The 12,497-nt window shown below is 42.4% G+C and overlaps 1 protein-coding gene across 6 annotated transcripts in view; it reads right to left on the bottom strand.

The window, feature by feature from the left end:
* The window catches only part of TLK2 (tousled like kinase 2), a 66,652-nt gene that overhangs the window by 13,323 nt on the left and 40,832 nt on the right, over window positions 1-12,497 (bottom strand). For 4 of the 6 annotated variants that reach the window (XM_058041958.1, XM_058041959.1, XM_058041961.1 and 1 more), the window contains 6 exons: window positions 11,371-11,538; window positions 10,715-10,810; window positions 7,823-7,915; window positions 6,182-6,292; window positions 4,931-5,067; window positions 3,407-3,559 (listed from right to left, as the gene is read on the bottom strand). In XM_058041958.1, coding sequence (XP_057897941.1) covers window positions 3,407-3,559; window positions 4,931-5,067; window positions 6,182-6,292; window positions 7,823-7,915; window positions 10,715-10,810; window positions 11,371-11,538 — 758 coding nt within the window. The remainder of the gene's footprint in view (window positions 1-3,406; window positions 3,560-4,930; window positions 5,068-6,181; window positions 6,293-7,822; window positions 7,916-10,714; window positions 10,811-11,370; window positions 11,539-12,497) is intronic. The other 2 variants (XM_058041963.1, XM_058041964.1) reach the window with 2 other exon arrangements.

Below are 12,497 nucleotides of genomic sequence, written 5' to 3'. Positions count from 1 at the left end.
CTGGCCACACAGCCAGTGAACAGAGCAATGACCTGAGATTCAGAACTTTTTCCTGTTTCAGGTTCTGTCAAGTGGCTTCCAGGGAAACCTCTGGAAATTTACTTTATCATATTTTCAACCTCACATGTAGTTAGGAGAAGCAATGGGATAAGGTAAATAATCCCTATTTTATTGACAGTAAGTTACATGCAAAATTTCTGCTCTAGGTGGGAGGTCAAAAGAAGTTTCATATTGTTTTCAACTCTTTTCCATGCCAAGCATGCTACGTAGGACAAAGCAAAGCCTTACACTAAAAGAGTGACAGAGCCCATCGCTAGTGAAAGGCAATGACACACTGAGGTCTTTAAGACTAGAAAATTTATCACTATATTAACCATCTCATTACTACCAACAAGGAATTTGGTAAAAGCATCATATGTGAACACAAAGCTATGACATGCTTATCAATTGCATCTGTTCACTCTGTAAATAAGACCTGCACGTGACAGAATACAAATATCTTCTTCTAAACCTATATTGAATTCAAAGCATATCCCATGAGGATTTCTGCAACACCAGTTAGGCTCTACACAGTACTTTCACACAATGTTAGTGCAGGAGGCCTCCAGAGCATCAACACCTCAACTTCTTTCAAGGGGGGACCGAGTCCTATGGCTGTGCAGGGAGACCTTACTCAGTAAATTGAGAGGTGAGAGCATTCAGCTCATCAAGCACTCATCTTGAAATGTCCCAACTTCCCTCTGTTGTTAAGGCACAGAGTCCAGGTACTTGAAACAAGGCGTAAAGCAGTTGTTACCTGATAAATTTAATTAAAAACTCGTAAGCCAATTTCCGTATGAAAGAATCTTGAGCAGAAGGAACTGCTTATTACAAATTAAAGATACATAAAAAACAAACCGGTACCAAAAATGGTCACGTTGTCTCATTTCTTGTAAAACTGCTGGCAGCCCTGAGCTGAACTTGAGGATCCCTGGGAATCTTCTCCAACTCAGGTTATTCTGTGATTCTATGATTCTAATTCACACACACAGCATGAATTTTATTTAGATTAGATAATCTAAAAGACCGTCCCAAGAGTTTAGGTCTTTGTGATTCTGTGATTCTTTGGTTGCTGTTGCTGTGTAAGGAATAGAGTAAACTGAATAAACCAGCAAAAAGGTTTGCACATGTTTGTGCACAAATAACAAACACCATCAGTCTACTCATTAGGGCAGAGATGTAACAAGCACCACCAGGCTAACAATGCCCAAAATAGCTGTCTGTCACAGCAACCGTAACAAAAATCAAGGGGGCTCTGAGACAAACACGGCCCTGTTTCACAGAAACATGCTAGAAACACCCTACACCTACCTCTAGCACAGCTGAAGGCTGCCCTAACCAGCCCCAGCACAATAATTTTCCTGAATGAAAACTCTTTTCTCATTCACAGGCTAGAAAACTCATTTTGGAAGAGATTGTGTTTAAATTTGCATCACAGGACCTTCTTCTCCTTTTTAAGACACAGCAGCAACCATAAACCACAGAGGAACCAAAAATCAAAAAGGAACTTGGCTGTCTGTTTCTCATTCAACTTTTAAAAACATTTATATTTAAATTGCCTAAAAATCAGCCTCTGTAAGAGTTCCAAAAATTGAAGGGAAAAGCCTCCCTCCAGAGGTCATAAAATTTTGTTCCTGATACACCATGGTCCAACAAATGCACTTACTGGATAACTAATGATTAAACAAATAGTCAGTCAGTCCAGTTGCTACAGCTGACTTGCAAAAACACCACTGTTTTCACATAAGCTACAACACTCCACATGAACCATATCCATACCCTGGCAAGCAGTTTTTAATCAAGTACATGACAAGAAGCTTTTCTAAACCACAAAAATATCACCCTAAAACATATCAGTGAAGAATGATAAACCAGTAAGAAACAGAGAAAAAGCCTTGGGAGCCCAAGAGCAGAGCATGGTAAAGCTGGATTATGCCAAGGCAGGCTCACAGCACAAGCAGAAGCATCACAGACATGACCAGGATTCACCAGGACCTGTGCTGCCATGTGTCCAGAATAAGCTATGCTACAGCTGCACCAGACTGCTGGAGAAAAAGAAGCCCACAAAAATGGGGGAAGCTCATCCTGCCCTTTGGAAGGGAAAGGTTACCACAGTGAATAGCAATATTTCAAAATATCCATGTACAGACATTCCATTTGCTCCTCCCAGCTCAAACCTGGCAATAAAAAGGATGACTTTAAAGTTTTATTTAGTACTTTTCAAGCTCCCTTGGCCAGTATGAGGGGGAAATGTCTCCAACCAACTTAGTTATTTGCAGAAAACACACAGTGCTCTCCAACACAACCCCCTGATCTGCAGGCACCTGTATCCCACTCTGGGGTCACAGCCTTGGAGCTGAGGGCACCCTGAACATCACGATTCACACAGCCTTGTGCCATCTCTGCTGAGACTGTGAAGGCAGTGGGAGCTTTTGCTTCACATGTCCTTTTAAAGATTAAGACCAAGAATTCAAAGGGCTTCTGGAACTTTGAGGTCAAGTCAAGCCCAGGAGATTTAATAATGAAAAACGAAAAGTGTCAATGAGGGTTATGGTATTAGCCTACAGCAATAAAATTAAGTCTCTAAAGGGAACTAGGAGAAGGCAGGGCTAAGTCTATGACTAAATGTATTTCCAACTCACAAAAATAATGTTCTAAAGTTCTCAATGTTCTAATGTTCTCAAAAAATAATGTTCTAAAGTTCTTTCAAGTCCCAGCCTTACTCTAGAAGACTATCAAGTCTTTTGGAGCATCAGTAACTTCAAAAGAGGCAGGGGAAAAAAAACCAAAAACAAAATATGAGAAGAGTAGCATTTCCACCATCTCCCTGAGTTGCCTATGTGTGAAGAACTGTTTTGGAGAACAGGCCAATGCTCAATGCACTGTCTCTATTGAGGGCATCTTACTGCTTCAGCATGCCAAATAAATTGTTTCAAAACCCTTAACTCAGAATTCTCCACAGTAAATATACAGAAGTTGAGGCTTCTAAATGTGTACAATTTTGTTTTCCTTAAAAAAAACCACCATGCATACCCTGATACTGATATCAATTCTGAACATACAACACTAAAGTCAGTGCCCACTTTTCAAACCTGACCACAACAGAATACTGAAAAAATTACTGGACTCATAAAAAAATAAAGTTAAGCTCATACAAAGTCTGGACTCAGCAATGATCCTTATTTTACTTCAGTGGAAGTTATTCAGAACTGGAGCAAGATGTTGCTGAATGCCAGGCTAATTCCACAACATTCATTCATGGAGTGAGGCCTGGAGGCAAGGGCAAGATTCCATTTCCCAGGAGATATTTTGTGTTCTAATCAAAGCATGTGGCTTTGCCATACACCAAGAAGGCCACAGAACCTACGTTTCATTTTCTGCTCCATTGGTCTTGCTCTTGCGCTGCTTCTGCTCGGTGCTTGCTGGAGGGGTCTGGCCCATCGCGGGTGGCTTCCTCTTTGCTAACATTTTTCGTTGTCTTTCTATTTCTTCCCGCTGGGAATTTATCCTTTCCTGTTGCCTGAAAAGCAGAGAGGAGAAAAAACATGACAGATAACTATGGGTGTGCACTTGGTTGTCTTCAGCATCTGTTCTTACCAGATTGGACCCATGAATTTCAAATCAGTTGCGCTTGTAAGATTTGTAACAAAATATTTTTGTACAGAAAAGGGAAATGTAACAAATATAATGACTCGGAGTTTTAAAGGTATTTTTACGTAAAACAGGATTATTTTCCTGGCTCACAGAAATCTTCCAGTAAGTAAAAAGTTTAATTCATGCAGAGGACATCCAAAGGACTTGCTAACCCCATGGAAACCTAGGATCCATGGCAAGTCACTAACTTTCCACACACTTTTTCCTAAAAGCCTCTGTTCAAAATCTCAAGATTTTCCTGTTAAAACTATTGCTGAAGTCTGGCACTATCCGAGAAAGTATCCTTACACTTCAAAAGTACAGTTAAGCTATCCTAAATTCTCTGGAATATAACCAACATCATTCCTGATTTCACTAAGGAACTGTCTCTCCTCCAAGATGAAAAGACTATCTCAAACATTTTATAATGACAAGAGCTCTCTTGAAATTTCAAGTCTAAATGACCTAAGCATACCCATTTACTTTTAAAAACGGACTGAGACTGCAGGTAAGTATTCCAGAAGTATTTTTCCATGATTTCCATAAACAAAGGAAGAATTATAAAGTCCTTAATCTGTGCCTAACAAGAGCTGCACCTCCCTATCAGAATACAGAGAAGTGGTGTGATTTTAAAGGATCGCACATAACTCTCTAATGCAATTAATTTGCCAAGTCCTACTTAAAGGTCTAGGCCAGGTGGGAATTGACTGGATATTTCCATTAATATCCTGCATAAAGGGTCTCTGATCTTCATTTCCAGGTTTCTGCAGCCCCTTTGATCACTGTTACCAGAAGGCAAAACAAGTTAAATAGTATGGATTTTCTCTTTCAAGCTTCTATACTTTCTACTTAAGGGAAAAAAAAATAGTGCAAGCTAATTAGCTTTCTTTGACTAATATATGCAAGGATGCAAATCAAATTGACTGACTCCCAATATACACGAGATTTTGGTCCACCCCTCCACCCCAAGCACTACACAGCCAGGTGGGTGCACTGAGGATTTCTGACAGGTAATAACAGTTGGCCCAGAGGCCAAGTCAAACCATTTCACTCCAGTTCAAGTCTCTGGAAGTTTCAGTGGAAATGAATTTCTCACTTCAGTGTGAAAAAGTTCCCCATTGTCAGGAGTTCCTATCTGATCCTTCCATGCATGTGTCACACCATTCTCACATTCTGACGTGCAAGACATCACACACAACTGCTAGGGTTTTTTTCCATTTCTGCCTCTGAAGTTAAAGACAATCCTGTTTGTCCTCACTTGATGAGGTTCTGGAAGGCATAGCCATCTGTCCACTGCTCGGTGAAGGATGCGCCGTGCCGCACCGTGGTGAAGTGCCCCAGCCTCAGTCGATCCTGCATGCTCTTATCCCTGCATGCCATCTTCTCCTGCTTTGACTGAAAGCAAAATAAAGCCATGTAAAAATACAAGCTACAAATTACTAGCTAAGGGCTGTGCTGCATTTTAAATCACCACCAATTCTTTCCACTTTCTATTATTTCAGTTCTGATTATCTGAAATCCAGCTGAGTATCACTAACCAAATTATTGCTGGTGTTTCACACTGGACTGCCAAGCATTTGTTCACCTCCATCGTGGCATTTCAGCGTCACTCTTCCCTCCTGATCACTGCCTGGGCAGCTCACCCATCCTATGATCAGCTGAGATCAGCCAGGCAGTAGGATTAAAATTGTCTTTTTGTATCAGTAGCCAAGACAGACTGCAGGCCCAGTTCTCACCAGGCCCTTATTCAGGAGATGAAGAAACAAAATGTACCTTGAATCACTATTAAGACTAAGATACAGGGATCAGCCAGCTCAGTCCTTGTCCTGTACATGTCCAGAAGTGACACAATCTCAGCAAGGTCACCACTCTGGGGAGGGGAGCCCTGCTCAGCCAAGAACAATCAACTCTGTGACAAAATCAATTCAAACAGACGGCATGTTCCAGCCAGCACCCGAGTAGTTTTGCCCATCCAGTACCCACAAACAATAGGTATAACTGGCCAACAGGTGAAAGAGCAAACAAACCCTCACACTGTTTAACCATCAGGAAAGCTGGAAATCTTTCTGTAATGAACCAGGCTGCATGTTGGTGAACCTGGCACTGTTCCCAGTGTGCTGTTTCCAGTGTTACACAAAGCAACAATCTCCAACTTTGCCATTTGAAAGGTCTAAATTGCCTGCCCATGTCCCAGAGCATATCTGCAATTCCACTGCACAATGGGACACTGCTCCTGCATTCCCAGAGCTGCACAACAAGCAATGCCTGCTGCATTTAGAGCTCTTTCATTTAAGCAAGAGATCACTCTGCCACTGTGGAAAGTGACCAAATCTGAACATTGTGAACCACTTCAGCCTCTGGATTACATTCCTGTTTGCAAAGAAGTAATTCAAGACAGAATTCCAGTTATCTTTTATCACTGAAGCAACAGGAGCAGGTTTTTACTGCTAAGAAGACAGAGATATTTTCAAGGACATGAACTGTGGCTGCAGAGATGTCCTCTGCTAACCTTTTCTATAAGAAGCTTCTTGCTCATCGTTACACATCGATTCAACCGCTCCTTGTACTTCTCCAGCATCTTTTGCTGCTCGTCTATCTGCCGTCTCAAATCACAGTTGGCCTAAAAGTGAACAGAGAACAAAGCCTGTGACTTCAAACCACTCAGAAGAGCCAAACTAAGCATCACATAGGAAGAGCCATGGGGATTGAAGTTAGCAAACCAGCAAGATAAAAGAACAGGTTTTGTTTAGCAAAACATCCAAGACAAACTCTAATGTTTTTAACTCACTCACACCTTAACATCCCTCTAGAACAAGGAAGTTCTGTCATCCTGGTTTACACATAAGGAATTAAAGTACAAAGAGATTGAAGACAAGCAGAAGTTTTTGGGTTTTTTTTTTTTGTTAAGCATTTAAGACCTTGCCACAGCTACAAAGTCTCAAAATAGCTTAGTCATTGCTGGACTATCCTCCCACTTTAGCCACAATATTGGCAGAGTAAAAGGATGGTGAAACTGTATTTTCAGATAAATTCTTGTTTGAGTCACTTTCCATCAGCCCTTCTACACAGACTGCTCCCAGTGGCAGCCACTGGTTCACACCACCACAGCATGCAGCACGACTCTATGTGTAACCACTTTCATTAACAGAGTTAAATGTAACCATTTCCCTTCCAACTAATGGTCTTGTGAAAGCAAAAATAATAATTTAAAAAAACTGCAACTATTTCCTGCCTCATGGATTGTTTCCCACAAGCACACATGTGCCCAATGTCTCCAATGAGCCTTTCTGGTGCTGAGACCAGACACACACAAAGCCTTCCCTCTACTCCCTTTAATGTGCTTTCTAACGCTTTCCAACACTTTACAAGAGCTGCCTCTCCCAGCTGATGAAAGATAAGTCAATTAGAACTCCTCCATTAAAACAAGATCCTTGATTTGAAGGTATTTATCTTTTACTGAAGAATACTAATGGGTTAAGAGCTTTTTTATTTTGGTTTGGCCAAAGGATATTCTCATCTCTATACATGTCTCTGATTGTTCTCAGTGAGCATTTCAGAAAATGGCTTCCCAGGCTACTGAGAGGCTAGTGAACATGCTGCCAAACAGAAGGCAGAGTCAGCTCCTCAGGACTTAGAAGAGGGGAGTAACTGGGTGGAGGGAAAAGGGAGTCACCATCTCTGGAAGTGTTCAAAAACTGCAGATGTGGCACTTGAGGACATGGTGTTGTGAGAACATGGTGGTGGTGCTACACTGATGGTTGGACTTGGTGATGACCTTCAAAGTCTTTTCCAACCTTAATGATTCCATGATTCTGTGAATTCTGCAGAGAAACCTGTTAGGTTAACCAGCAAAATACACAAGTATGCAACAGATCAAAGGGAGAACAGCACTGCTGAGGACAAAAACCCCAGAGCTACAACAACTCTGCATTTTACAACCAGGTACTGCTTAGGTTCGATCAGGCCCAAACAGTGTCCACAGGCCAGACAATTATCCTGCATCTAAGGGATCATTTGATTTATTTTACCTTGCAAACATTGGTTCTACACCTGGTATACAAGCCCTTGCTCTGCAGCCTGGCTGGCACAAGCATTCTAAGTATCTTTAAATAGCAGCATTTAGAAAAGTTGTCCCCCTTTAAATACTTACTCTTAATAAGTCATCTATCCTCCCCTCCTTCTTCTCCAAGTCAGAGTTCTTACTGTTTTCTAGTGCAGATATTTTTTCCATTGTGAGGTCAGACTGTAGGGAAAAATCACCATAAACCATGTTTAAGACAAATGGATAATGTTTCAAATAGTCAGCACTAAAGTCCCAGTGTAACCCCCTGCTAAGCCTCAGAAGAACTGATCCCCTGCATCCTGACATTCAGGGGAAGAATGTTCTCCATTATTCATTTTGTTGTTGCATGGTGGGCTCCTCCAGCACAGGAGGTGCAGTCAGCCAGCACAGAGCTCTGAAGAGCACAAACTGGTAACTCTCAACAGCCTAAAATATTCTCTGTGTCCTGTGAATTTTACATTTATAGCTGAGTTTTGCATACTCTTCGGTGGTCTCTATGTAGGAGAGCTTACACAGAAAAAAGGCTTAAGAAAAAAACCCCACACTAAATCCCAGTCCTTAGCAGGAGTATCAACTTTATGACCTTTCATGAGCACACACAGCCACCAGCAGACAAAGACAACACCTGCAGGCTCTAAAGTGGTCTTGACAGAAAACACAGGTATTCATCTTAAAATATTGTAACAGATTGACAACAAGAATATTGGGCACAAGCTTTTGTTTCTGATAAACTAAACCCACTGGGGACAGAAGCTTTATAGCTCTTCAGTGAAAACTATCAGGAAAGTTTTAGGGGATCCAACACATCTCAAATACCTTCAGAGAAGCAGTGAAGTGAGAGTTATACCTAAGAACAGAAAACACACACTATATTCTTTGACTATTTCAGATTCAGCACTCCAATTAAAGGGTGGTGAAGGCGAAGGAGTCAGTGTGTACCTGAACACAGAATCTAAAACAGTCAAGTCAACACAGAGGAAACTCTCCAGGATTGTACACACAGATTTCACAGTCGTGGTTGGCAGGCACCTATTCCATTTCTGAGAAGAGATTGCAGAGGCTTACCTGTGGAGATGTTATATAAATATTCTCCAAATTTCAAGCTTGCCTGGAAGCCAACATCATGGAGTAAGAGACAAACCTGGCTTACTGTGGCTTCCCAACATATGCTCAAGTATGGAAAAGCTCAAACAGAGCTCCTGCCAACATGGCACATCAAGCAAGATGGGTCTAAAATCCCAAGAGACAAAGAGGCGGCCTGGGCAGGTCACCTCACTCTGACTCAACTTGGTGCATGCTTCCTTGCCTGCAGGAAAGGCTTTGCCATGGGAGGCACCATGCAGGATGTCTGTGGAGAACCTGGTGCAGCTGGTGGCCAAACAGCAGAAAGTTTCTTTAGTAACTGACCGTTATTTCACCTAGGCAAGGGCAGAGACATACTTATCCCATGTCAGATAAAGTCAGGATACATACCCTTACATGTGACTTCACCCCAAACCACCTCAGAGCACTCAGGCCTTAGCACTAACTGAAAACACTGAGGAAATCATGCTGATTTGTTTCTTGCATTGTCCCAAGTGATTCAAGCTGGGAATCATCGAACTGTATCTATTTTTTAACTCTATCAACTCCTAACAGGCTTGAGAGGGAAAAACCAAGAATGTGTACAGGACCTCATCACACCACCAAACATCTTCCCTGATTCTTTCCTGCACTAATACGCCCCACCTAGACCTGTGGGAAATATCATGAAGCTGAACACTGGCAGAAAGCTTGTTCAGATAATGTCTTGCTAAGAACATGGACCTTGTGGGTGTGTTAAGCATAGAAGAAAAAAAAAAAACTTGTTGTTTTTTCCTCCAGCTGACACCACTGTTTGACCACTGTTTTAAGCATGGGTCTTGGAACAGCAAAGATGGACATAATCCCTGGCAGCTTCTTGAGTTGTGGCATCATTCTCACACACAGACCTCTCCATGCACTATCAGGAAACAGGGATCTTCCCAAACCAACATTTTAAGAATACAGACAACAAATGCGACCCTAGTAGCAAAACAGAGCCCAGACTTGAGCAAGTGAGTACCCACAGAGGGGAGATTGCTGTCCTTGAACAGAGAACATCTACCACCTGCAGGGTTAATGGAGAATGGACCTTCCCAGCAACAAAATAACCTCTGACAGAGACTGGTGTGAGGAAATGATAGTTTAAAAGGGGAAGACACAGAGAGATCTGAGATGAAAATCCAAAGACTAAAAGCAGGCTTGGAGAAGAGATAAACCAGATGCATTGCAGATAAACCTGGGCACCCTGGTAAGCAACAGAAGATAACACAGCTAAAAGAATCTCAGTAATTTAAAAGGTACCAAAAAGATCGCAGTGCAGTCAGAAGAGCTACTCCTCTTCTTAACTCCACATCAGTGAAGTTGCTGGGAATCGCTTTCAGGAATACACCAGGAATACACTTGACAGGACAACTATTCCATGAGTGGACTCTGCAGAGGTCAAAGAGCTGCCAGCAAGACTGTGGCAATCTGTACTGTAAGCACCGTGATGCACCCATGACCCAGTGCCTGAACAGAGACATTCACAACTATCACTCAGGTTTCCTTCTCACCTTCACTTCCAGAGAGAGGAAGAACATTGAGGATACAACAGAGCAGAAACAGACAGAGCTGAGGTGCTTCTCTTCCAAGCACAATCACACACAGCTGACAAACTGCCCACAGCACTGACACAGAAAAGCCTCAGTAGCAGATTGGACAAACTCCAGCAGCAGCAACTGAAAACCTTCTATACAGGATGAGGAACAAAGCTCAGGGCAATTAACTTCATTCAGTAGTTACAGATGGAGTTGGGAATACTGGCTCTTCTCACTGGAAACATCATGCCCACTACCAGCAGCACCCTCTAGCACAGAAGACAAGCTGCGTCAAGCTTCAACCTCACATCCAAGAGCTATGTTGTCTAGTGAGCTATACCTGTGACTGTTTGTGCTGGATGGAAATCTGTTTTTGGGAGGTGCAGGAATGCTCAGTGTTCCCTGATCCGGTAGAAGATGGGCTGCCTTGCTGGGCCTGTAAAAGAAAGTTGTGTATTGTTACATGTCCCTCAGCATGACCACCAGTGCCTGTGCAGATACATTAATCTCCACACTGGAGCTGCAGTTTAGCCTGCACCACACTTTCATGCTCAGGTTTAAGGATGCTTTAGAGATACAGCTCAATAAAAGCAGAGTCAGTTTCTTCCAAGAAGCCTGGTCCAACCTGCTGAAGACAAAGCTTTTAAAAGCCTGATATAATTCACAGCAGCTGAGATTAAGCAAGGCTAATCCAAACACTTCTCACAACAAGACTACACTTCAATCTTTTGCTTTTCTGCATCTATCACATTATCCCCTCGGATGACATCATTTTGATCTAGGCAAGATTTTGAGCTTAAGACTTAAAATTCATGCCATTTTATTAAATAAGTAAAGCCTGGGACCTAGAACGCTTCACAAGGAAGATGAACTTACCAGAAGGTGACAGACTGGGGTCAGCAAAAATGAGGCTGCACTTGGGCAGAAAAGCTTCAAATTCCCCATCCCTTAACTAGACACATGCCTTAGGATTCAAATCTTTTCAGAGCTGCTCACCGAGACAAAAGTAAAACAGAGGCCACCTCCCCTCTGTGCCAGCTGCTCATTCTCTAGCCGCTGCTTCGCCAGCATCACCGACATCAGCGTTGGCAGAGCAGAGTGTTCCTCCTGCGGCTCCTTGGCTGCGCTGCCGTCTACCCCATACAGCGGCTGCTCCATTCGCCGCTGCAACACAGTCAAAAAACACACAATGAACTACTTTTTTTTTTTTTTTTTTTAATTAAAAGAAGCGATTCTCTGACTCTGCCAAAACTGTTGTCAGCGAAGCAGCAGCTCAGGAATGAGCAGGCAGCATGGTGAGGATCTGATAACTCACACAGGACTCCTGCAGTCATTGTTCCAATGGCAGACAGCAACAAGGAAATGAAGTTAACAATTGAAAAAAACCCTAACAAATGAACACACAGGACAGACTTCCTTGTCAGTTAACACATCCTCCTCCTTTGCAAATACATGTGCTTCAGAGTCAGTGGAGCAAAATAGATTGCAGGTCCAAAAATCTACATTGGGATTGCGGTCAATGCATTCACAATTATAATTTTTTATGTTTCTTAAGGACTCATTTTCAAACAGCCAATTTCACGATACGTTGCTATTCTGGCAAAGTAAACTGAGTCAAAAGTGCTAAATGGCAGCAACCTAACCATGTCTAGGACCCAGACATCAGGGTACGCTCACTTTTATCATTACAGCTGGGGCCCATCTCCTGCAAGGTAAGTGAAGTACTAATTCATTACCAAAATCCTTTAAAGGTCCACTACATCTCTTAAGGGCTAGCTCCTTTGTCCTGTAGTAGATTAGTTTTCCAACCATGGTAGAGGAACTGAGTTTAACAAGAAGAATCATCTGAGCTACACTGATCACAGCACACAGCATCTCAATGCCCTGGCTTCCAAAGCCACACCATCACTGCTAAAACTTGGCAATCTGGGTAATAATCATGCAAGTCGTTCCAAGCTGTAACTCCAGGCCAGGCAAATGCCTCAGAGAAATCAAAGAGTCAGGTCAGGCTTCAGTTTTTCTTAAAAACCTAAACTGCAACCTGTTTTCTGGTTAACATTACCAATTCCAAGAGTGTGCTTCCTTCCCTAAAAGAATGCTTGTGCCTGAGAGTGGCCTCACAA

Source organism: Melospiza georgiana, chromosome 28, assembly GCF_028018845.1.
Source record: "Melospiza georgiana isolate bMelGeo1 chromosome 28, bMelGeo1.pri, whole genome shotgun sequence".
Lineage (NCBI taxonomy): Eukaryota > Metazoa > Chordata > Aves > Passeriformes > Passerellidae > Melospiza > Melospiza georgiana.
Note: the sequence above shows the minus strand (reverse complement) of the source record. Positions and strands in the feature narration are given on the sequence as shown.